Here is a 21,583-nt window from a genome sequence, read left to right on the forward strand (position 1 = left end):
CTCACCAGGAATGGTCATGATGGTGACCGCGAGGAAGGTGGCCGTGCCGCTGAGGATGTTGAAGATGGTGAGGCGCGTGTAGGCGGTGGCAGCCGTGGAAAACAGGAAGCTGAGCAGGTACATGAGGGGAATCACCGCCCAGCCATACAGAAGCAGCAAAAGCAGAACGTCCACCAGGTGGTTCTCGGCCACAAATGCTTCCACTGAAAACACTTGGAAGACCAGCTAGAAATAACAAAACACCCTTATATATCCAATGCATTTAAATCACTATAAGTTTCAGCTTTTTTTTAAGTATACTTAGTATTATTTTAAAGCATTTTACGGCACCCTTGCAACTGAGATAGGGCCTCCAGATTAAGAACCACTGACAGAACCTAGACAGTACATTCATACTGACCAGCATGAGCAGGCAGGGCAACAGGAAGTTGATAAGGTCCCACAGCAGGGCGGAGAACCAGAAGTTGGAGAGGTAGACCCCGCTGACCTGCTGCACATGTTTGGACTTCACAGATCGCTCAGAGACGAGGAGCAGGGCGAAGGTGCTGGCTAATGATGCCATGCCGTACATGAGGTTTATGGCAATGGCAAAGCCTGTCTGGCCCCTGTTGAGGCAAAAATGAAGATGAAATACCAACTAAATGACTAGGTGTCCCAGGTTAACTTCACTTAGGGTTCTGGGTTTGTTCTGACTCTGCAGGCTGATTTTCATGATGCATAAATGCTGACAGAAACACGGAAAGAAAAAAAACAATACATTACAACCACAACAAACCACTAAAATTAAAAACCACAAAAAACATTTAAACATTAACTTCAATAAAACATGAAAAAAATAATAATAAAATATTACTGTTGTACAGTAGAATGCACTTCATAACAATAAAAACAATATATTAAAACATTATTTTAAGGAATATCACAATTTGTAAATTTGTTTTTAAATTTAAACAGTAAACTGTTGTGCAGCACTCTTTTTTTTTCAAAAAATAAAAGTTTGTAAAATATCAATTTGATTACATTTTAAAATAATTAAATTATCACTCCATAAATCAGAAAATACTGTCAACGGCCAGGAAAAAAAAAAAAAGACATTTTTACCATGTTTTGTAGGCAGTTAAATGAAAAGTTAGAATTTGGGAAAAAATAAAACAGATTTCATTACTTGGCAAACACCACTAAATGCTCTCAGAGAGGTTACATACTCAGAAAGCTGGCTCTGGGCCGTCTCAGAGATGTTGCGTGGCATGGGGTTATTTCCCGTCTGGATTGAGGCATTGGGTCCAGCTAGTAGTTTGTAGAGAGCATTGTCAACCAGCATGAGCGCTGTAGCGGGGGTGTGATAGCCCTGGTTGTTGAAGTAGCCGATGACCTCAGTGTTCTTCCTGGATCCGCTCCTGAAAGTCGCACCCACCACGCAGTGCTCATTGAAAGCTCCGCCCTCCCTCACGGCATTATATAGCACATACTCTGACAAATCTGATCAGACAAACCACAGGTTAGGATGTTTTTGAGGCAGCTACTGTTTATTTATTCATTTGTTTTTTTATTACCTGTTATATTAGTGGCAGCAATGGCATTCTGGGAAGGCAGCTGTGCTGTGTAGATCTCAGCCAGAGCTGTAGCCAGCGGCCCAGCATTGACATCTACAGCCACGGGTACGTGAGTAGGGCCATAGTGTTTTAGCGCCAGACGGAGCAGGGGCGTGATTTGGCTTCCAGGGAGGGTGCGGGCCACTACAAGAGCCAACACTGTGAAAACGAGCGGCACCAGAAACTGAGCCACCATCACTTTCCAGTTGCGCCAGCTGTAGAGCGCCCTCTTCAGGAACATAGCGTAGAACTGCTGCATATAGAGCCTGGTCTATAAACACATGCAGAAAATAATGAATCATAAAAACAAATAATCTATCTTAATAAATGTAAAAAAATTTAAAAGATTTCCATTTCAAATAAATGCTGTTCTTTTGTACTTTCTATTCAAAAAGTCCTGAAAAAATGAATGTCTTACAGTTTCCACAAAATATGAAGCAGCACAACTGTTTTCAACATTGATAAAAATATGAAATGTTCCTTGAGCAGCAAATCAGCTTATTAGAATGATGTTACACTGGAGTAATGATGCTGACAATTCAGCTGTGCATCACAGGAATAAATTATATTTGATAATATATTCAAAGAGTAAACAGTTATTATAAACTGTAAAAATATTACACAAATAATACTGTTTTTACTGTATATTTGATCAAATAAATGCAGCCTTGGTGAGCATAAGACTTTCAAGAATTGTATTTTTTTTTAATCATTAATTAAAAAACTTATTTTACCAAACATTATTACCAAAACAATATTGTAACATGATTTCCCCCCAAATAAGTAGCCATTTGTTAGCCATACTGGTATTTAAAGTTTATTATTATTATTTTGTATTTTATTATATTATTAAATTTATGAAATAATTACATCTATTTTATTTGATGTTTATGCTAGAAAAAAAAAAAATCACACAAATCAGGTATTAAATAAGTTAAAACAAACAAATAAAACATCCACTATTAATATTTAATTTGTCCTCCTGAGGTGGATGGACATTTTATAAAGGTATACGCCCTATTTTGATATTCTTGAGAAATAATACAGGAAAACTTACAGTGGCATTTAGAGGTGCTAGAGAAATACATACTAACGATAATATTTATGACCATGTGAATAGTGCTCGTCTATACAAGTCGTTGTCATTATGCCAAGTCACAAGAATCCAGAAGTCTCTACGATATTCTGAATCTTTTCACTCTCAGTCAGTCGGGTTTTAGGTCGAGTACTTAGAAAAGTGAAAGCAGCTCATTTCTAAAAGCACAGTAAGTTTTCTGTTGACTGACCCCGGTGTTGAGTTTGATGTTGGAGCCGTCCTCTGAGATCATAGTGCCGCTGTCAGTGAAATCCGTCACATCCGTCATGCCGCTGATGCTGCTGGAGTCGTCCATGGTCCAGTCATGTGACCGCCGCTCATGCTGATACTGCAGAGCCGGAAGCTGGATGGCCTGAATATCCAGACTGGAGTCCACCAGCTTCCCGACCCTGAGAGAGTGAGCACAAAGACATGAAAAGTTACAATAAATGAGGATCTGCATGAAAGAAAGTGGCCCTTACTGGGACACAGCTGGGCGGACATTGTATGTGCCTACACAAAAGCGGTTATGTAAAATGTAGAATGATGCTGAAGGAGAGATAGCATTGAATCTGTCAATCTGTACCCCGTCCTACAGCTAATGGCAGTTTAAAGTGGGACAGAAGATTTAGGACTGCACTTGAGCTCTCCAAAACCACAACGAAAAATGTTGTGGAGGTGGAAAAAGGAGCAGTGGTTAAGAAAGCTCTTGTGAATGACACACTTCTGCAGGGTATGTTTTCAGAGCATGGGTCTGTAATTTAGTCCTGCGCAATCCCACTTCTCAGTTCTCTGTAGGGTTGAGAAGTCATGCAAATCAGTCCTTTTTAACAAATCAGTTCGTATATCTAATTCAGCAGTTCTTTTTTAAGTCACAGAAGACCTCTTTTTCTGAAAGAGCATTTCAAATCATGGGCGTGATTTAGACTGGATTAAAAAACTTTAAAAAAAAGAATCAAGAATTAGAGATGCCTTGGCAATTAACTTTCAGTTTAAGATGAATAAAATAAGAAATACATGTAAGCTATATAGAAATATAGCTTTAAAAACAAGCACAAGAAAATTACTAAATATGTAATAATACACTAAATAATTTAATTTACACTATAGTTGTAATGAAAATTGAAAATAAAAAATAAAATCAAAATATTAAACACTATAATAGTATAGTATAACAGTATGACAAAATACAAGTCTGTGAGAACAGGTCACAGCACACAGTATCTTTAGAGATTCTTCATTATTTGTGGTGAGGTACCTGAGAAAAACCTCCTCCATAGTGGTAACGGACGCCCCATAGCTGGCGATGCCCAGCTCGTCTCGATTCATCTCCAGCTCAGCAAACAGCAGCTCAAACCTGAACACGTATGATTATCAATAACTGAAACCACTTCTGCCAAATCCATCCACATATATTCATCTTAATGCTATTTTTTATAAGTTAAAAGGTTGCAAACTTATTATTCTAATGTCACTGAACACTTCTATGAAGCACCTCAAAAACAGTCAATATATAATTAATAAGCTAGATCAGAAGTCTACTAATACCCTTTGATAGCACTGTAAAATATTTTGCAAAATATTATGAACAATTATGGACTAATTTTATTACATATTTATGGTACTTTTGCCAATTTTTGGAGCTTGATCAACTTTATAAAATGCTTTTTTAGTTCAATGCAATGCTACTTTAGTGTCACAGAGATACATTTATATTTTAGCAAATATTTGGAATGGAATCATTTTATATTTTCTGTTTTCATGTTAATGTTTTAGCAATTTGATTGTGTTTTTTGTCATTTTTATTATATATATATATATATTATATATTTAAATATTAGATATATTCAACATTTTATTTCTGTTTTCAGTTTATGTTTATTTTATTTCAAGTCATTTTTTAAGATTTTAGTTTTAGTGAACAGCATAACCCTGGTTCCATTATAACATATTTTGGATAATTTAAGGAACATAAGGACAATTAAAAATGATATAAATCCACTTTTCAGATACACTATTTCTTTGAAGAAGTGCTTTTAGGACATTTGTCTCTCACTGACGGTGGTTTAGTGAATCAGGGACGAGAAACACGTGTCTGATGAACAGAGTGGACTGTTGTTTCGAGACCTTCACTAAAAAACAGATCAATGGGTAAATTTAGTCTGTCTGTTGCTACAGCAGCTCACAAGAACCAGACCAAAGTCTCATGAGCCTCATTTGTCTGGATACATCAACCCCTTTTTCATAAGTCATTGTCTCTTGTAAGAGTTTGTGCAATAAAGGTTATTGATTTAAGGCCATGAGGATGAGACCTTGATGTTTGGATTCACGTTAACCAAGTCTAACATGTAATCTCTTCAAATCAGAGGTTTTTGTAGTATGCAGCATTGTTGATGCTACATGCACAAAAAAAATGGTTGACCAACTACTTTTCGCTGCATTAAACATGCAACATAATTAGGTAAAGTGGACAATGTTTCTTACTACTGTTTGAAATGCATTGCATAACGCATATGGTTTCACTATTATAAACCCAGTGCACAGTACACTATGCAGTAGACATGTGAAGTCAGTGTTGTCTTACCGGCTGGTGCTCTCTTTGGGCAGTATGTAGGAGAGTTCAGCGCCTGCACTGCTCTCTAGAGTGGCATCAGGCACATACATGTGCACTAGACGGGTGATCTCGGACACGTTACAAAACGCATCCTTCACTATAACCATATGGTAACCAGCACCTGTAGAAACACAAGATTGAATCAGATAAATTTTTTTTTTTGGAGACTGCTAGGTAGAAGCAAGGTTCTTACTGGAGCAAAACGCTACTTTTAAAAGGGTCATGAACTGCTGTTTTTATTATTATTATTTTACAATGTTCTCTCAGGTCCACTTATAGTATAAACAAGATTTGTACATCAAAAAGCATCAGAATTTAGCAGTAATAGGCTATTTCGTGTCCTGTTTTTGACCCTTTCTGCAGAACAGTCTGTTTTTATAGACGAGGCGCATTCAAGTAAATAGAAGTAAATGCCAACTGCTATGATTGGTTTTGCATATTAAAATAATAGATGGGCTGGCGGCAGTGCCCTCATGTTTAGTGCGCATATATACAGCGTAACTGCGCTCGCAGCGACCCGAGTTCAAATCCCATCTCGTGGTCCTTTGCCGATCCCGTTCCCGTCTCTCTCTACCCAGTGATTTCCTGTCTGCTCTCTACTGTCCTGTCCGAATAAAGGCATAAAAAGCCCATAAATATAACTTAAAAATAATAATAATTGATGGATGCTGCTGTGATGTGCCCTGAAAACATCAAGGGTCATTTGGGTTAAAAAGTATTAATATTCTGTACATATCAAACGATCTGCGCAATAGTGGTAACTCACACTTATGTGTTGCGAGAGTGGCAAAACGCAACTAAAGACAACAGAAATATAATCTTCTGCACAAACGTCCTGTGTGAACCTCTTTCTGTTCCTGTCATGATCTTGCAGCGGTCTCACCGTATTTGTTCTTGAGGAAGAGCGGCGAGCCGCAGCACTGGAGCTCTCCGCTGGCCATGATGGCGATCCGATCTCCCAGCAGGTCGGCCTCGTCCATGAAGTGCGTGGTGAGCAGGATGGTGCGGCCGCGCTTCTCACCCTGCAGCAGGTCCCAGGTCCCACGTCGCCCTGAGGGCTCAATTCCTCCATTCCTGATCATCCAGTCATCAACACACCACAACCAAAAAAAAAGAAAAAAAAAAGGAACATATACCGTATTAGCATTAGAGCGGCTAACGCTAATGGGAAACTTTTACGTAATGATGGAAAATCCAAATTGGACCAACATGGAAATTAATAAACAGAACACAAATGCAAAAACATCTGCTAAACATAAAATGTACCGTGAAATACCAAGTATTGCCTGACCTTTGAGTCTCCAATTAAAGCAATGCCGATGGAAAGCTTCCTCTTCATCCCGCCAGAGAGGGTTTTGGATAGTGCATGGCGCTTGTCCTCCAAATTCAGGATCCGAAGGATGCGGTCCACCTCATCAGGGATCTTTTTGCGTGGATAACCCTTCAGCTGAAGAGAAGAGACAAGATCTGTGAAGATCCATCTGAATGCTGAATGCAGGGCAAGAGTTGGTGCCAGAAGTAAAAAAGCCATTTGTCTTCTCCATAGGCTACTGATTTTTAACAATAACTTGCAAACCTTTAGAGACAGACGTACTGTGATCTATGACATTGCTAATGGATTTTATAGGCTTTTGTTGTCCAACACTATTTCAACTTTATCAAAGTCCTGATGAACAACTACATTACTACATTTTCTGCAGAGGAATCTCCACCAATCAGAGAATCGCAACAAGCAAATCTCCCAACGCTCTCGAACTACTTATATATTTGTATATTCATTTGTATATGCATATTGTGCAACAAACATTGTTTCTATATTAGTAACTCTAAATGAATCATTTCGTATTTCTCCACTGTTTTTTTATTTGAATTTCATCCACAATGCTTCATGGTTTATAGTTCTTCCCCTTATTAAAGCTGTAAAGTACACAGTCTTTTTTATTGTCTTGTCCAATTTTCACACAGCTTTCTGCTTTAAATCAAAGTTTGATTCACAGATTAACTTGATTCATTAAAATAACTAAACCCGAAAATAAAAATGAATAAAACCATCTAGACATATAGAGAAAAAAAGACCTAATATAAATAAAGTTCACTAAAAAGTTTACTAAACTTGAACTAAAACCATAAAAAAAAGTAGTTACTTAAAATATACTTTAACTGAAATTAAATAAAATAAAAAGTATAATATAAAATATAAAACACTGTCTGAAGTCTTTTAAAAATCCACATGGATTTTTTTAGAAACATACTTTGTGATGATGAAGTCACTGATAATGAGGGTGGGAACTGTCGCACTTTATTACAAATAATGTTTTCAACAAAAACAGCTCGTACAGCATTTTTATCAGAAAAATGGATAATGTAGATGAGCTGGGCATCTATACAGACGTCCTCGGCCTGCATCTACCTGTGTGAAGAAGAGCAGGTGTTCTCGGACGGTGAGGTTGTCGAAGAGCACGTCGTGCTGCGGACACAGACCCAGGCTGCGGCGGATCAGAGCCATGTCCTGACATATGTCGTAACCGCTAATGTACGCACGGCCGCTGCTGGGAGGGAAAAGGCCTGAGAATGAAGAGACAAAGAGAGTCTGAATGATGTAAAGAACGATCAACTCTGACTGACCTCCGTTATCACTGTTTATAAGTATATATAAGAGATAACGTTTAGCTTGGCAAGAATGAATGTGTGCGATCAGAGGCCTGTATTTAGTTAATAAATATGTAGATCTAAAGACTTTTATAAGTTGTTCTGGATAAGAACATTTGCTAAATGATTTAGATATGAATGAAACTGTCAGGCTTCAAGCCAATTTCAAAGCAAATGAAAGCTACGCTTGCTTGTAGCCATACTACAAGCTGCTAACACAAAAAGTAGCTAAACTGAAGGTATTTAAGCGGACAATATCTTTTTAAAATTTAACTTGTAATCAGTTTATATACAGCACTTTTTAAACTAGCTACAAGCTAATCATAAAGTAAACTGAAACTACATAAACTTGTAGCTATATTACAAGCTGCTAACAAAGAATAGCTAAACTGTTATGGTTTTTAAAGGGAAAATATATTTGTAAAAATACACCTATAATCAGTTAAATGTTATGACGCTACATTCAAACTAGCTAAAAGCTAATCATAATTTCAGGTTAATTAAAAGCTAGATTAGCTTGTAGCTGCTAACAAACTAGTGAAATATTTAAGGGGTCAATCACTATTTTAAAAAATCGTCGTTAAACAGTCAAGATACTATTTTTAAAAAGAATATAGCTACATTTCATAATAAGCTACTAACATAAAGTGGCTAACTGCATATTTAAGATGACATTTAACTTATTATCAGATTATATGATTCACTTCTGTTTTTAACTGCCACGAGATACACACTATAACACTTAAAAGTGTTAAAAACATAATTTAACTGAATCATAAACATTCCACCAAAAAATTTATGATATACAACGTCATGTAGGATGTTACAAGAATGCAAAACAGACATGATTCAAATGAATCATTTATTGAACCCGAACGATTCAAACGAACTGACTCACATTTCCTAAAGCAATATTAGAGGGACAGTCACACTGTTTTAGACATAAAATGACATTGCTGTGTTCATTACCTGTCAGCATTGAAAGTGTGGTGCTCTTGCCCGCTCCGTTGTGACCCAGCAGGACAGTGATCTGGCCTTCGAACATGTTGAGCGTTAAATCCCTCACCGCCTCCTTGGTCTTATTTCCCACTTTGAACACCTGCAACAGAAGGATGCACATGTTCACTTTCTCCAAGTTTCTACAGGTGCTCCACGTCTCACACTGACCTGGAGTCTACCATCTGTCCCCTATGAATCTAATATGCATCTGATGATACCTTTGCCAGATGTTTGATCTTGACCCCCGAGACCAGTCCAGCTGGCTCTTTTTCGATGAATTCGCCCTTTGACACCTTCTCGGCCTCCTCCTCTTCCTCCTTCTCCTTCAGTAGGGCCACACGAGGGCTGCTGCACCAGTATGAGGGCTGAGGAGAAATATTAGATAAACACATTCATAACATCACACCATAATGGCTAAATGTTCCCCAATTGTTTCATAAACATTCACATAAATGTTCTCTCTCATAAAATGTAAATGAGTGCACAGGCCTGTTCACATTAAGAATGATAATTATAAGATAATGGTAACTATATTAGTGTTCACACCAAGGTTGGATTCTGGTTGGTAGTCAATGTTTTTATCATTCGTCGGCTGAAAAAAAAAATGCTGTGGATTCCGATATTTGCTTAAATTTAGACCGATTTTGAAAACTTTATCTTTATGGTTTATGTTGTCCATGGTTCACATGACAAGCTGAACTTGTTGTGAAATTCCTGATTGCGTGGAATCCTATTGGAATAAAACAACGTTATTTTGCCGTTGAATACTGACTCAACAATAATAAATGTAGCCGCATTTTTAGCATTCGAAGTCTGTCAGGTAAAACATCAATTTACCGACACAATTCAACTGATCTGCTATTTCAGAGGTTTCTGTAAATATTTAGTTTATACATAAAGTTACATTTCAACTACTTTTAATGCTGAAATGCAAACCATTAAACTGCTGAAAAACGAAGTTGGTTCTGCTGCAAATTAGATTGACCAACTTGAGCCAATTGCGCAGATTCATATTGAAATAACTGGATTTTTACGTTGAAATCCAGTTATTTCAATGTGAATCTGCGCAACTGGTTCAAGTTGGTCACTCTAAACGTGACAGCACCTTAAACGTCTGAAGTCTGTCAAGTAAAACATGACTTTAAATATATGTAATATAGAATTTTTTTCACAAAGTTTTACTGACGATTGTAAATCTGCATTGCTGAAAAAAAAAAATAAAAAATAAAAATAATACATGCTTAAACCAGCCTGAGCTGGTTTGCTGGTCTTTTTTTTTACTCACAACAATGAAAAATGTATACAAATCGTATGACATTTCCAGGTCTAAAAATCAAACTTAAAATCAGCTTTCCTCATATATCCAGGTTTTTCTAGACAATTTGAACCCTGGTATGAGAAATAATACCATTTAAATTATTAAAACAAGAAATACCAAGATTCATATTAGCTTTATCTTATTTTAATGCTTGTTTTGCCTCATTTGAAATCATTTCAAGTCATACTGAAGCCTCCTTGGAGGTTTGCTCAAGTCCCCAGGTGGATACAGTCCAGGCAGAAGACCAGCTAAGACCAGAAAACCAGCATAGATTGGTTTAAGATTAATTAATAAACCAGCATAGACTGGTTCATTTCAGCAGAGTGCTCAGGTAACATTTAATATAACATTCATCACGTCCACAGAATAAACTATGTCAGTGTTACAGCCATTCAAATCCCTAAACGTGAACAAAAGTAATAAGTGATGCTTGCCTTAGAAAACACCACTAAAAACATAACTAATAATAAGTAACTAATTAAGTTTAAGAAATTCCTGCAAACCCATAAATCTGTGAAAACATTACCAGATAAGCTCAAGAACCTGGTCATTCATTAAGTTACACTCTGTGTACAAAGGCATTTGTGTATTAACATGCTAGACATCCAGGAGTCAAAGGTGTGACCCAGAAGGCCATTGTTTCATATCACTTTCACTCTGAAGGGGTCTTTATTGCTGCTCCACTGATAAGCCTGTCTGCAAACACAAGCATTGACGCAACGGGTGTCCTACATATACAATAGCTCTGCGCAAATCATGTTCACTGTTCGTCATCCCCTCACTCTTCACGCCCTACAGTAAATCCTGTATGTCTGGACAGAAGGCTGCCTGCACTTCCTGGCCTTCTTTATGACCTAAGCACGGTTTTCCTGCCGAGACCAAATGCTTCCTGTCTTTCAAGAGCCCGTCATTTAGGAAAGTCACTCGAGTTGCACTTGTGTTGGTTCTCACTACCTTGCACTTTGAAGATTTCCCATGGGTGAACCGCTGATCTCTGTCACAAGTTCATGAGGCCAAAATAACTACTTTGAGCACAGTTTCGCAAGAACACTAATCCATGTGATGCGCACGAGGACGTTTGAGGATTTAGGAAATAATCGCTCAAAATAAACATGCTCATGAAGGCCGGATTCACACAACATTGTTAAGAATTATTAACTTTTTAAAGTCTGAATAACCTTCAACTTGTCTTAAATTCTCAAAGGGAAGTTGTTTAACAAATCCATTAGCATTACAACATACTGTAACACTAGTGACATACATTACAATTACTAGGCAACTAACGATCAGTCGTGATTATACATTATGTGACTTTTTGCTTTTTTGAAATTCAGTAAAAAATCTTTCCAATTTAGGCTAATTTCTGACATTTTCCTATGAAAGATTTATAAAACATCCTTATGCATAAAAATATCCTAAAGCAGATGCTCATTTGTGCATATAATAATAATAATATTTTTTTTATATATTATTATCTTTACACTTTTAATAAACAAAAGGGTTGCATGCTCCTTTTGCCTTAAAAATCCTGATTTGTTGACAAAGGATTAAATTCAAGGATGGAATTTATATCAAATTCAATCAATAGACCATCCGTCATGAGACAAAAAAAAATTAAAAAAAATACACAGTGCATTAAAAATGTGACACAGAGAGCTGAACTCCCGTCAAGCCAGTTGCGACAAAGAAATAGTACGCACACTGCACAATTATTATTATTATTATTACAGCAATATGCAGGCAATGTCAAAAAGGCAGACTGATAATAAGGTTCTTAATAAATATAATAAATATAAATAGGTATTAAAATAGTAAGATGTTCTTAGGGAAAAAAATCAAGAACTTAAAGATAAATATCATCATTATTCTAATATCTGATTTGCCTTTGTTATTGTTTAAATGTATGTTTTATTTGGTTGTTTGTAAAAAACAAAAAACTAATGTTCACGAACGTCTTAAGAACTTTCCAAGAATTACACTATAGTCTAATCAGAAAATGAACATTTTGTAAGCATTTCCTCCTCTTCATGTCATCCCAAACGTGACTTTCTTCTGCTGAACACAAAAGAAGATATTTTGAAGAATGTTAGTAACCAAACAGCTTCGGTTTCCATTGACTCCGATTATATTTTTCGACAATACAGTGCTAGTCAATGGAAACCAAGACTATTCAGTCACCAACATTCTTCGACATATCTTCTTTTGACAAAAAAGGAAAAAATACTGGACTATCCCTTTAGGAAACAGCTTAAGGTCTTAGTGAACTTAACCCCTTGTCTAGCAGCTTATACTGACCACCAGTTGATGTGCGTGTAGACAATACTTACCAGAATGAAGAAGTACCATGGACGAGGGACTCCATATTCTCCTGGAAACACAGCTTCCATGTACCAGGCCACCAGAGCATACAGCGCCGAGTCCAGCAGCAGCAGACCCAGCACTTGAGCCAGAGAGAAGTCATCGTCCACCGTCACCGGCTCAAACAGGTTATGCCACTGGATGCCCGTCCCTGAGGACCACACAGGACACGAGCGTCAGCTTTAGATGTGTGATTAGAGCAGCAGTGTGGGGTTCAGTCGGAGCCCTGACCTTTGCTCTCGAACATGCCGATCAGCTGGGCTCCCATGGCCATGGCCACGTTGGAGATGAGGCAGGCGGAGACTTTCTGGGCGTGCGACAGCAGGTCATAGCGAGGCCACAGGAAGACGTACGGCAGGTAGCTCAGGAAGTAGATGAAGCCGCCCGCTGCTGCGGCCACATTTGCTGCAGGAGAGGAAGACATTTCATAAAACTTAAAACTTTGTTTTGCTCAGGATTACATGAAAACAACTTCACTGCAAAATGAAAAGGAAGAAATTATATTTTACTTTAAGATACTGTTTTAAGACCTTTAAGGTGTTTTACACTGTGTCACTGGTTTTAACATCGTACTGCAAAGTGCATGGACATTTGTGTTTTTATATTTCCAGTTCCTTACAATGGTGTTTCTTTATATAAAAGTACTGTGACATAACAATTCCCGCTGGTTTACATAAAGGCAACAAAACAAATCATACTATTATTTAAAAGTGCTTATTAAAATACTTATTTTCAAGTTTTCATTTTATTTTTTAAAACAATTCATATTTAAAATGTAAATGATTTCAACATAATAATAAAAAATAATTTAGAAATAAATGAATCACACTCAATTTATTTTTTTAAATTAAAAAATAAAATAAGAAATAAAATAACACTGATATATGTGTGTGTGAGTGTGTGTTTTCATATTTTGCATTGTTCACAATGGTGATTCTCTAAATAAAGAAATCCTGTAATATGTTACACTTAAGTGAAGACATGATATAATACTTTATACTTACTTAAGTGAAGACAGCCATACAAATACTACCATTTGAAGACACTCTAATATTGAAATAATATTTGTTTTTATGTTTTATTTTAAGTTTTTATTTTAAAAAAATATATATATTTCATTATTTTTTCATATTCTATTCATGTGAATGTAGGACGAAATGCATGGAAGTCTGCTTCAGGAAAAAACTGCTAATTGAGAAAGTTATATAAAATAAGAGAGAAAAACAAATCACACCTTGATATATATGTGTTTTTGTATTTCCCATTATTCACAATAATGAATCTCTAAAAAAATTATAATAATAATATATTTTATAATATTAGTATAATAATAATAATATATTTTTTATATTATTATCTTTATATTTTTAATAAACAAAAAGGGTTGCATGCTCCTTTTGCCTTAAAAATCCTGATTTGTTGACAAAGGATTAAATTCAAGGATGGAAGTTAGTATAAAATTCAATCAATAGACCATCCGTCATGAGACAATTCACAATAATGAATCTCTAAAATAATAATAATAATAATAATGTAATACAATAATTCATGCTGATTTAAAAACAACATCTAACAGCAAATACTAACATCATTTATAAATACTTATATAATATTTAATTATTCACTTGTATGTTTTATTTAAAGGTTCATTATTTTTTCACATTATATTAATGAGAATTACAAATGTATGGATGCCTGATTTTGTCTCAGGAAAAAAGGGCACCAAATATTACCATTATTTATGAAGAATTTAATATTTAAATACTAATATTTATTTTTATGTTTTATTTTATTTTTTATTACAATTCCAAAAAAACATTCATTATAAAGAATTTGGGGGAAAATATTTTAAAGTCTGATCCTGACACAGGAAAAAAAAAAGGCAACTGTAAAAGAAAAGAAACAAACATACATATATTATTTATAAATACAGTGTGATTTTTTTTTTTTTTAAAGACGTTTCTCTGGAAGCCTTTAACAAAATAAAAAATCATTTTGGGGTGAACGTGACCTGGCTGTTTTTGTGCCATTCACTCTCCCCAGCATGAGATTCAGAGTGTGAGATGTAATGAGTCTCCATTATGAGACTCCAGAATCAAACCCCTGCACTCACACACACCCTCTGACCCTCGAACAGCCACAAAAGAGCCAATGAGAGAAGTGATGAGAGAAAGCGCAGTGGAAAGAGTGGCACCTCTGCTGAACAAATGGAAGAAAATGACACACTGGGCTATTTTTACATTCACATCTCGAAGGGACGCAGAGATGTGGAGAACCTCTTCACACTCAACAATATGTGATTTGGGCTTTGAATGAGACAATCCGGCAGAGCAGGACGTGTTGATTAAGGTCCATGTTCAGCCTTTCTAAACCCCAGAGCAGAGTCTCTTTGGGCTTTTGAATACAGAAGGTCATTGTACCGCACCAATTCAATTTCAGACACGATTTACTGTAAGAAAAAACAACCGACCACTGCATCATATACATCAGCTGTGTATAAAACCACAACAATAAATAATAATCAAGAAAACACTCAGGTCATATTTCACCTTTAAAACAAGTCACTGAATATTGAAAATTGTAGGATTATTAAGAGTTTTTAATTTGTTTTGCACCTTTAATCCAAAAAAAGAGATGAAATTGTAATTAAACTGCTTTATACATCATGGTAGTATTTATTGCACTGGTTTTAATTTTAAATTAATAAAAACAAAACAAAAAAAGAAATGAATGTAAATAAATAAAACTAAAAAAATAAATTAATAAAATAAAGTTCAATAAATAAATAAATTAATTAATTAAAATTAAAATACATTAATAAAAAACAAAAATAAATAATAATATTCAAATAAAAAATAAACAAAATACACAAAAAAAGATTTACAGTAACAAAAATGCAAAAAAAAAACGTAATAGTCCTAAATTAGCTAAAAAAGTACTTTTTTGTTTTTACTATTGTGATAAAATGAAAGTATACGAACACTCTCTTACATTCAGATTATTCCATAGAGAGTGTCAGCTGATTTTTTACCCAGGACAACATATGATATTATATTTCCTGCCTGAGGCTGCATTTTACAGCAGTCCAGACATGCACTGCCTCATTTCCTCCTACACATAATGCTATGTGTCACGATTTAATGCCAGAGCGCCTGAAATGTTTTCAAATCTGCCCATAAAAGGAATCCTTTGAGGACTTTATTAATGCATCAGCATATCTGAGCACCTTTTTAAATGCAATTTACTCAACAAACCCTTTCACCTGAAAACAAAACATTAAATGCGTCGTGCCGGGTTTTAAAACACAGAAATGTGAACAAGATGGGACAATAAGAGCAGAAGGCTAAAGTTTTGTCTGGTTCATCATATATATATAAAAAACTAAATCCATGTACCATTTTGTCTTTTTGAAGCCTTAAATGGCAAAAAAATAATGTTTTCTTACTCTTTTTATTTTTTCCAGTACAAATGTCTACACATTCTTAAAACAAGATTCATTTATTTGAGATGCAAACTGACCTCAAATACTAGCATCAAAGCATCAAATTTAAGGGAGTCTGTACTTAAAAAAAAAAATTATAAATACAAAACTCACAAAAAAATTAAAATACAAAAATCCATAAAACCCAACTCACAACTATTCTCAATTTTTTTTTTTTTTTTTTTTTTCAGAAAACTTAATTAATTTTTTTTCTCAAAACAAGGCAAAAATCTTCAATAAGAAATAATTTTGTGGTCACCATCCTCTTTAATTGTATGGAAATGATCAGCTTACAAAAATCATGATTTTTGCATATTTTTTGCAACATGTGGTTGAGTAAATGATGACTGAGTTCTGATTTTTTGCTGAACTACAGCTTAAACTCAAAACCACAGGCGCTGAAATGGCCAGTTTTACAGCGAACACAATAATGAAATGAAACTAAATGCACAAAACCCCAATGCGCATCTGATTTCCTATTCATTCCTCCCATCAGGATGAAGAGTTAAAGCGTTAGGGATCTGCTCTTAAAGCACATCTACACACCTGATTATTAGCTCACCTGAGAGCCGCCAATCAAAGACTCCTGCTTTCCCTCACTGAAAGCATTTCTAGCATCAAAAAGGGTCAATAACTGCAACCTGAGCATTTTTCTCAGCTGGTTACCTGCTTTTACACACAGTTTGCAGTAATCGAAGGTTCTTGTTTGGCAGAGAAAAGAAAAAAGTAGCGCAGGTTCCAGACAAAGGAGAGCTGATTTCTAAAAAGCTTTGTAAGAGTCGAATTAGTTTGTGCAAGTATGGAGTCAAAAACATAGCAAATATGTCCCATTTTGTGCCTTCATTTCTTTAGTCACCTCTGCTTTCTCTTTGTTCACGTTCTACTATCTCCAGCCTTTGATTATGAGGCTTTGTTTCTCACCATAATGATGCCGCTTGATTAAACAGCCGTATATACAGTATACACTGTCAGAGAATACAGTGTAACGACAATTACAAGAGAAATCCCACATTCACAGAGTCACCTCTGGAGAAGAAGGTGCTGATCATGAAGCTGAAGTTAATGGTGGACACGGCAAACACCAGCAGGAAGACGAACACCAGCGTGGGGTCACTGTAGGTCAACACCGCTCCGTTAGGACTCACCTGACACAGAAACAACACTTGATGTTACATCACATACACATTATACTGTATATACCACTGTCTGGCCGAACTGGAAAACTTTTCAGATGGGGATTGTAAGGAATTGAACAATTATGATTCTCATTGTACTTAATGACTCGGATTCCTTAGTAAATCTATTAAACATTCACTGCACGCCTTCAAATACAATTTGGTTCATAGAAATTTGTAAATGAAAGTATCAATACATTTTTCATCACTTTTTTTGGCTTTAGAGTATTCATTATTATTATTGGCAAATTTTAGAATTGCTGATTACTTATTAAAGAAAACAGCTGTATAGTTTTGAGTATTATTTTTCAGTTTTATACAAGAATTTACTTTAATTATACATACATTTCTTAAATTTACTCATCATTATTCTGTATATACATATATTTTTACTTTTTCTTTGGAGTTTTTTTTTTCATTAGTAGTTTTAAAAACAACTCTCTCTCTATTTATATACACTATACAATTCTATATAACATTTATAATTTAACAAAAAATGTACTGTACATTTACATGTTAATGTTTACTGAAAAAACAAAAAGATATTAGTGTATGTTTTAGAATACAGCGTTTTTTTGGCTTTGGAAAAATGTTTTATTATTGCCAAATTTCAAAATAATACATGCAAAAAAAAATAAAAAATAGTTTAATTTTAACATGCAAATTACTAATGGAATTCATAGTCTTGAGTATTACTCTGGAGTTTTATAAAAGTATTTATTTGAAATATACATGAGCATACTTAATTTAATAAATTTATAATTATGGAAATTGTATATGCTAAAGTTTACTGCAAAAAAGAGACTTCATCAGCGATTTTTGAGGACATCAAATAATTGTTTTTTTGACTGTATACTAAAATAACATCTTTAAAAATATCCCTTTTTTTTTAAATTAAAGCAAAACTCTAAATGAACATCTTTAGGAAAATGTATCTATACCATGTGTATCTGTGGAAAAAATGTAAATGTTCAAAAAACACTCCATCCAGTGCTTTTGTGTGCAACAAGTGGAGCTTGTTCTGAATAAAAACTGGTTCTCAAAAACTGGGACTCAAATGAGCTAAAACAAGAAAACTTTTCACAGAGATGCAAACAGTACAGTGGTATTTCTAGTAGCACAAGGCACTAACAGAGAGCAGATCATATAACCAAAGTGTAAATATAACCTGTGTTTACCTTGACGCAGATAAGTACAGTAACAAAGAAGATGGAGATGGAGAGGAAGAGGAAAAACATGAGGAACCAGGCGCTCCAGTGCAACCAGTTACTGAGACCCATCATGCGCATGTACTCCTGCAAAACATACACACACGGCTCAGTCCAGCTTTCTCACATCAAGAGCAACAGAATCCATGTCCATCCATGTCCTGTGTGTACCTTCAGTTTCCTCTCCTTCTCCTGCACCACAGCGCGGATGATATTCAGAGAGGTGTAGGTGAAGCTGAGCACCAGCAGCAGCGGCAGCTGGCTCTGGATGGCCAGGATGAAGACGTCATAGATGAACACTGGGTAAGGGAAGCGGGCCAGCAGCACTTGGGCACGCTTGAGGAGGGCCTCCGCCGCCGTGCTGTTGTAGGCCTTCATGATGGCCCGGTCCACCGCATGCTGCACCTGCAGGAAGCCCTCGCGGTAATATCCTGTCCAGAGACACATACAGTACTCATGAGATTCACTCAATCAAACTTATGAGGCTTTTAAATGAATCTAATAAACTGAGGGGAATATTCTGGGTTCTGTACAAGTAAAAGCTCGGTCGACAGCTTTTGTGGTTTAATGTTGGATACAACAACTTTTAATTTCCACTTGTCCTGCCTTTTCTTTAAAAGAGCAAAAATCTGGGTTACAGTGGGGTTACTGCAATGCAAGTTAATGAGGCCAGTCTGTACATGTTAAAACTCACTGTTTCAATAGTAAAGCCAGAAAAGACAATGTGTGTGTGTTAATATGATTTTACTAGTGTGACAAAATGTATTCATCTTTTGTGTTTCTGAAGTTACATTCAGTTTTAAAAGTTTAACTTTAAAAAGACAGTAAAACTTAGTGTTGTAACAAAAATATGAATGTAAACGCTTTTATAAAATTATACATTTTATATTTTTGCTGTCAAATCCTCACAAAATAGGAAAAACATTGGATTGTAAATGCCTCACCTTAACCTCAGTCTTTGGTCATTTAATTTGGTCATTAAAGTTTTGATTTTTAAAAATGTTTCAATTCATCAGAATGACACAAAACCTGGTGACTCGTTGCATTTGCTATAAGAACACAAACATGCAAAAAGTTGAATATGATTTGAAAAAAAAAAAAAACATTGCAAATAAAACATAAAAAAAAAAAAATCAAAACAAATTCAAAATAAATAATCAACACAAAAAAAAAAAAAAAACATATAAAAACAAAGAAACAGTGAAGATGAATGTGGCTGATCCATAAACATTAAAATATGCACAGTTTCTACAATATGCATGATAAAATTATTTAAATGCAAAAACAAAAACAAAAAAAATCACTTACCAACCTTTTTTAATAAAGTTATATCCAATTTTACAATGTTGCAAAGACAATGCACAAAACATTACTGTAAAATGATGATTTAAAGCAACAAAGTAACAAAAAAAAATTATTCATGTAAATGCTTTTACAAAATCATAATTAAAACAATTATCTATCTAATCCAATCTAAATGCAAACAAAATCATATACTAACCTAACCAAAAATGATTGTAAAAATTCAGAATTTTCAGATTTAGAAAAAAAACAAATAAAACATTTTTAACAAAAGAATAAAATGTAAATGCTTATATATATATATTATATAGTATATATATATATATATATATATATATATAATATATATATATATATATAGTAATATAATATATATATATCTATATATAATATATATAAGCTTCACATGTTTGCTTTTACATCCTCAAAAAAAAAAAAAAGATCATAAAAACTTCACTGTAACCTCAATCTTTGGTCATTTCACACCATAATTTTTTAAGATTGTGATTTTTTTTTTTTTATCTTTTAATGCATCAGAATGGTGAGTTTTGTCATACTTGCTATATGAACACACAAAAAAATTGGACATGATTCAAGAAGGCCTAATGATCTTTAAAAATAGTCACACTTCTGTTCTTAGTGGTAAAAAGTCACAGAAATTAATGGGCAAAATGAATACTTTGGGGTACAATCTACAAATCACACAGCAATGAGCGGCTAAACTCTAAAACACCTAGAATAACTCTGCTGAGCTTCTGAAGGTTACAAAGCTTAAACATTTATTGAAAATTCCCCACTGCTTCTTATGGCTTTTCAAACCATAATGACCCTCGAAGATCAAAACACTCGCGGTGCGGTTTCTCACACTATAAAGCAACTCAGTGCAATAACATGCAGATGAAAGGACAACGGTGAAGCGTGAAGAGTCGTGCAGGCGGAGATCAAGATCTAATTTGTAGCACTGTGCCAGTCATCAAAGTTCAGAGCCAGCGCTCATGATTAATAACAGACACGCTGCATGCATTTGAAGCTGCTGGCAGCACTGGAGGCCATCAGACGAAGAGAGCACTAACTGATCCAAATCACTTCCTAATCAATAGCTAGCACCGTCACGGGAAACCTCGCGTACAGGAAGAGATCATTAAGGAAGCAAGAGAACAAGCCGGTTTATCTCATCTGTTGACAGTAACTGGCAGCTGGTGTATCAAGTCTGTTGAATGAAGAAATCGATCGGGTCCAATTTGCACGTTGAGGGGCCTTTTTCATTACTTTTTTAAGTGAACTGATACCATTGTATTAGCCTATGATTATAGTTTTGCAGCTGTTAGCTTTAACAGCATCTATATTTTAATGCATAAAAATTCAACATGAAGCACACACGAGTTTACAGACTCATTTTTGGAGAAATTTAGCATTACAACACTTGCTAGCCAATGGATCTTTTGCAGTGAATGGGTGCCGTCAGAATGAGAGTCCAAACAGCTGATAAAAACATCACAATAATCCACACCAGTCCATCAACTAACATCTTGTGAAGTGAAAAACTGTGTGTTTGTAATAAGTGTGTGCGTGTGTGTGTGTGTGTGTGTGTGTGTGTGTGTGTTTGTAAGAAACAAATCAATCATTAAGAGGTTTTTAACTTTAAACTGTCGTTAATGGCTGAAATACGAGTCATCTGCTCTGAATCAGGAGAGAAATATGCAGAGATCAAGCACAATTTACAAGTGAAAACATTCCATAACATTTCTAAACAAATATGTGGGTGGGTTTTGGCGTGAGAGACAACAGAGGATAAACATTTTCACTGGACGA

General features: G+C 35.2%; 1 protein-coding gene across 1 annotated transcript in view; it reads right to left on the minus strand.

The window, feature by feature from the left end:
* The window catches only part of abca3b (ATP-binding cassette, sub-family A (ABC1), member 3b), a 44,629-nt gene that overhangs the window by 9,970 nt on the left and 13,076 nt on the right, over window positions 1-21,583 (minus strand). The window contains exons 6-22 of the mRNA XM_042719578.1: window positions 18,641-18,900; window positions 18,440-18,556; window positions 17,111-17,231; window positions 12,837-13,010; window positions 12,575-12,756; window positions 9,148-9,294; window positions 8,900-9,029; window positions 7,692-7,846; window positions 6,568-6,728; window positions 6,165-6,355; window positions 5,252-5,402; window positions 3,926-4,024; window positions 2,879-3,077; window positions 1,554-1,863; window positions 1,206-1,479; window positions 401-605; window positions 6-225 (exon numbers count right to left, since the gene is read on the minus strand). Of these exons, the coding sequence (XP_042575512.1) occupies window positions 6-225; window positions 401-605; window positions 1,206-1,479; window positions 1,554-1,863; window positions 2,879-3,077; window positions 3,926-4,024; window positions 5,252-5,402; window positions 6,165-6,355; window positions 6,568-6,728; window positions 7,692-7,846; window positions 8,900-9,029; window positions 9,148-9,294; window positions 12,575-12,756; window positions 12,837-13,010; window positions 17,111-17,231; window positions 18,440-18,556; window positions 18,641-18,900 (3,096 nt within the window). The remainder of the gene's footprint in view (window positions 1-5; window positions 226-400; window positions 606-1,205; window positions 1,480-1,553; window positions 1,864-2,878; window positions 3,078-3,925; window positions 4,025-5,251; window positions 5,403-6,164; window positions 6,356-6,567; window positions 6,729-7,691; window positions 7,847-8,899; window positions 9,030-9,147; window positions 9,295-12,574; window positions 12,757-12,836; window positions 13,011-17,110; window positions 17,232-18,439; window positions 18,557-18,640; window positions 18,901-21,583) is intronic.

The sequence above is a fragment of the Cyprinus carpio genome, chromosome B3 (genome assembly GCF_018340385.1).
Source record: "Cyprinus carpio isolate SPL01 chromosome B3, ASM1834038v1, whole genome shotgun sequence".
Taxonomy (NCBI): Eukaryota; Metazoa; Chordata; class Actinopteri; order Cypriniformes; family Cyprinidae; genus Cyprinus; species Cyprinus carpio.